The sequence below is a fragment of the Pollicipes pollicipes genome, unplaced genomic scaffold (genome assembly GCF_011947565.3).
Source record: "Pollicipes pollicipes isolate AB1234 unplaced genomic scaffold, Ppol_2.1 Scaffold_1349;HRSCAF=1579_pilon_pilon_pilon, whole genome shotgun sequence".
NCBI lineage: Eukaryota > Metazoa > Arthropoda > Thecostraca > Pollicipedomorpha > Pollicipedidae > Pollicipes > Pollicipes pollicipes.
In genome coordinates this window covers 33,675-38,655 of record NW_023595923.1, presented here as the reverse complement: position 1 = coordinate 38,655, position 4,981 = coordinate 33,675, and the positions used below count along the sequence as shown (strand labels likewise).

At 50.2% G+C, this 4,981-nt stretch overlaps 1 protein-coding gene across 1 annotated transcript; it reads left to right on the top strand.

Annotated features, from left to right (window-relative positions):
* The first annotated feature begins 269 nt into the window (after positions 1 to 269).
* On the top strand, positions 270 to 3,385 carry LOC119094216 (RNA helicase aquarius). The gene is made up of 4 exons (XM_037217327.1): positions 270 to 326; positions 2,125 to 2,224; positions 2,620 to 2,726; positions 3,226 to 3,385. The coding sequence occupies exons 2-4, from the start codon at positions 2,153 to 2,155 to the stop codon at positions 3,383 to 3,385; spliced, it is 339 nt and encodes a 112-aa protein (XP_037073222.1). The 5' UTR covers positions 270 to 326; positions 2,125 to 2,152.
* The last annotated feature ends 1,596 nt before the right edge of the window (positions 3,386 to 4,981 follow it).

Below are 4,981 nucleotides of genomic sequence, written 5' to 3'. Positions count from 1 at the left end.
ACGAGTAAACGTTCAACATTTCCGCGCACGCGAATCGCTCCACTAATGTGTTTCGGAGGGCGATGTGTCGCCGAGCGGGGTGAGACGCGGCAACTCGGATTAGCCTGTAATAATTGGATGAATGGTGAAGAGGATTTTTTGTACTGTATGAGGGACGAAATGGGGTTCTGTGAATGGTATAAAAGTGATAATCAAATGAGCGGTGCCTGATATGGTATGGTCGGAGTGCAGAGTGTTACTGAATGCTGTTTTACCCGTGGTTCTGGGCTCAAACATTTGATTTAAGGAATTCAGGTTGAAAAGATGTCTCTTTGTGATAAATTAAGGTGAATGTGTACACACACACCCAATAATGCTTGATACAGATGTGTTGAATTTTATGAGAGGTTGGGTATTTTTATTTTGTAGTGTATCATATTGTTTTTGGTTTTGTTTCACACACTTATGCATTTTCCCAGGCTAGACCATAAAATTGCATGCTTTTCAGAGTGTGTCCATTCTCAATTTATCCATCTGGAACTAAAATTAATCAGCTATGCTGGATACCTACATGACCATTTGTGCACTGTACCTTATGCCTCACTTCTAGCATTTCAGGTCAGACAAAAATGATCAGTTTTTACATTGTTTTCTAGGGGAGAGATTGTTGGGGTTTGTCTGACATACCTTTGCATTATCACCACACGCTTGTTATGTACTAAGATTGGTGCCAACCATTTGCCAAGCTCTGAGTGGTCAAATTTATCATGTATGCATCCTGTTATTGAAATTGTTACTGTGCTATTGCTGCTACACAGGACATGTTCATGTATTGTATAACATTTTTCAGTCACAATGATCTGTTTGGCATTGTGACAAGTCTTGTCTTCTGGTGTAATGAACCATATTCTGTTGGGGGGCTCAATATAATCATGGTGTAATGATAAACTTGAATATACCAGTCTCCTGGTATATTAAGTTATCATGAACTCAGCAGAATGAACTCAGGTGGTTAGCTGCTTAGAGACTATCCAAAACATGATCAAGATTCAGGCCTCTAGGCAGATGTTAAGTTAGTAAAGATCAGTTAATATAATTACAAGGTATCCTGAGGTCACTTGTAACACACTGGGCTGACAGAGCAGTAATTTACTGCATTGCTGATTAGATTGCAAGGGTGCATGAAAGTCTAAGGGAATAATAGTATTGAGGCTGCTCATCTCTCAGATAAATCACCCTTTTATCATAAGATGCTGATATTTCACAACATGTGTATCTAACATGCATGTGCAACTGCTACATGACAGGATCCTATCAAAATAAATGTTAAGTGCCCACCTATCATACAAGATATGCCTGGAGCAGCATTAATACCTGTGACTGAGATATAGGTTCTCTTCACAGTTGCACAAGCCCAGACATTTCTGACTGATACATGCATTTCATTTGATACCTGCATATTTGCAGCCTAATGCATATTTTGTGACAAAAGCATGTGGCTTGCATACTCATTAATTAAGAAGGTGTCTCAGTGGTCACTAATGTGTTGCTTGGCAAATGACCTGTAAACCCTTTTTTGAAAGTGTACCTTATCTAAAAGACAATATTTCTTCAGAATGCATGGGCAGAACATGTATAGATTGCCTCTGCTTTCATATTTTTTATGAGACAATTGGTAGTCTTATTGACCCATTAGATTGATGGTCATATTGATACCACTATCAACAACTCCAATGAATAGCATGTGGATTTAGCAGTGCATATAGTGTTTGATTCCTCACTATATGTGCCCTGCCTGCCAGGGTGAGAGGCAGCAGGAAGTTCCATAAAGCCTCAGCAGTAGTGTGTTTTTAAGTACCAATGGCAACATCAACAACTTACCAGTGCACTAATTAACTCCAAACTTGCCCCATGTGTGAGAATGGCAGTCATCATAGAGGGCTCATTTTTGCTAACAGCGTGTTCCTGTTCATTATAGGATAATGGTGGAACTATTCTTACAATGTTAGCCCATAGCATTGGGGCATGTTAGCTCATAGCATCAGGCCTTAAATTCTGCTATTTTTTATCATATTCAGATGCATGCTTCAAACCATGCAGTTCACATGAACTTATTGTTTTGTCATGCGTCTACGTCATTTCCAGGCCTGAGTGAAGTTCAGCAAGAGCCATCATGAAAGACACTGGCAGGAGCAAGGGGGCAGCACCCACAGTGCAGCAGATCAATGCAGACCGTGTCACACAGGTTAGTACCACACAAGGAACACACAACTTTTGAAGCAGCCTCCTCTGTGGCTACAGCTTGTGCCAGTATGTGTTCAAATGCCATGTCTGCATCACACTCTGCCTTGCGTGGGTAGCTTCATCTCACAACTCTGTGTATGCTTGATTGCAAGTGGTCAGCAGGTTCTGCTGATGATGTCAAACATGTTTGGCATCACCAGGTGTGACAAGTGTAGATGCTCAGTATGTTTGGCTGAGCCTCTCTGGTCATTGTTGGCTTCCAGACTTCATGCCAGTTTCTTTTGAGAATTGCCCTAAATATTAGTTTGGCTTACTCCTCTGTTGCTGTAGCTGAACCCATTTCTTGAGTTCATTGGTGCAGGATGGGACCTGAAGATACATCAATAACTTTCACAGCTGGCCAATCAATACTGGTCCCCATACATTATCAGCGTGGGACAGCAGGCTCCATTCAACCCAGCTATCATCGAAGAGATCTACCAGCAGGAGCTGATTGGCTCAAAGTGAGTAATGCCTGCTGTCTCTGTCCTTCTCTCGTTTTGTGTTGGTTGGTTTGGTTTGGTTTTTGTTTCGTTTTGTTTTTTACTGTCTTGTCCTGGATCTCTCGCTTTCTCTTACTTATTCCATGGTAGGCTTACTTCCATCCATTTATCTGTCTTATCATTTTCTTTTCTCTTGTGCACATGCGTTTTCAGTTCATGTGTTTTTAGCTTACGTTAACCGGTTCTCAGCTGGTGTCCGACAGTTTAAAACCCATGTTATTTCCACCCTGTGTACTATGCGGGAATGTGCCGTCAAGTAAGCAGAATACTGCTGGCTGGCGACTAGCGGTATTTGCCGTCGGCCTGAGCCCAGTTTATTTCTGTCATCGGATTTCGAGAAAGAAATCATCGCGACTGCTTTCATATAAAGAAAATAGGAAACGTCGTCGCCGCAGTGTTCCACGGTGTTCGGCCTCATTGGAGCTGATACACCTCTGATCTGTGTCATGGCTGCCCGCAGTTTCGCCGTACGCCGTGTCATGCTGCTCGAGTTCTCGCAGTACTTGGAGAACTACCTGTGGCCCAACTACCAGCCGCGCCTGGCCACGCACGCTCACCTCATGTCGATCGTGGTCACCGTCAACGAGAAGGTCCGCGAGCGCGTCCCGCCTGGCACGTGAGTGAATGTGCCGCGCAGCTGACGGAGGGCGAGGCTGGGAGCTGCAGACAGAGGGCGAGGCTGGGAACTGCAGACGGAGGGTGAGGCAGGGAGCTGCAGACAGAGGGTGAGGCTGGGAGCTGCAGACAGAGGGCGAGGCTGGGAAACTGCAGACGGAGGGTGAGGCAGGGAGCTGCAGACGGAGGGTGAGGCTGGGAGCTGCAGACAGAGGCGAGGCTGGGAACTGCAGCGGAGGGTGAGGCAGGGAGCTGCAGACGGAGGTGAGGCAGGGGGCTGCAGACAGAGGGCGAGGCTGGGAACTGCAGACGGAGGGTGAGGCAGGGAGCTGCAGACGGAGGGTGAGGCTGGGAGCTGCAGACGGAGGGCGAGGCTGGGAGCTGCAGACAGAGGGCGAGGCTGGGGGCTGCAGACATAGGGCGAGGCTGGGGGCTGCAGACATAGGGCGAGGCTGGGGGCTGCAGACGGAGGGCGAGGCTGGGAGCTGCAGACGGAGGGTGAGGCAGGGAGCTGCAGACGGAGGGTGAGGCTGGGAGCTGCAGACAGAGGGCGAGGCTGGGAGCTGCGGACAGAGGGCGAGGCTGGGGGCTGCAGACATGGGCGAGGCTGAGGGCTGCAGACAGACAGACGGAGGGCGAGGCTGGGGGCTGCAGACATAGGGTGAGGCTGGGAGCTGCAGACGGAGGGCGAGGCTGGGAGCTGCAGACGGAGGGTGAGGCAGGGAGCTGCATACGGAGGGTGAGGCTGGGAGCTGCAGACAGAGGGAGAGGCTGGGAGCTGCAGACCGAGGGTGAGGCAGGGGGCTGCAGACAGAGGGCGAGGCTGGGAGCTGCAGACAGAGAGTGAGGCAGGGGGCTGCTGACAGAAGGCGAGGCTGGGAGCTGCAGACGGAGGGCGAGGCTGGGAGCTGCAGACAGACAGACGGAGAGCGAGGCTGGGGGCTGCAGACGGAGGGTGAGGCAGGGGGCTGCAGACAGAGGGCGAGGCTGGGGGCTGCTGACGGAGGGTGAGGCTTGGGTGGGGGCTGCTGACAGAGGGCGGGGCTGGGAGCTGCAGACAGAGGGCGAGGCTGGGAGCTGCAGACAGAGGGCGAGGTCTGGGAGCTGCAGACAGAGGGCGAGGCTGGAAGCTGCAGACGGAGGGACGAGGCTGGGGCTGCAGACGGGGGGCTAGGCTGGGTCTGCTGACGGAGGGCAAAGTTGAGGGCTGCAGAAAGACGTAGAGCGAGGCCGGGGCTGGGCGCTACCGTGCTGACCACGGCGTCATGGCAGCGCGGATGCAGGGGGTGCTGCAGCAGGTTTTGGCGGTGCGTCAGTACGCATGGCTCTGTGATGGTGTCTAACGACTCGTGACTCGTATTTCATTGTTTTTCCAACATGGAAAATCAGGCAAAACCGTGTCTTGGAGTCACAGTTGTTTTTCGTACATGACAAAGTTTGTACGGTGACACTTGACGCAAGCCTGCTGTCTTGATGGAGTGTGCCGTTTCAGCGAACTGTGATCTCAGTGAAAGGCTGTGGTGTTCACGATGGTATGATCGACGCGGATTTCGTCAGCTCTGCGAGCCCAGATCGCCGTTTGACCCCGCTCGGTCCGCTCT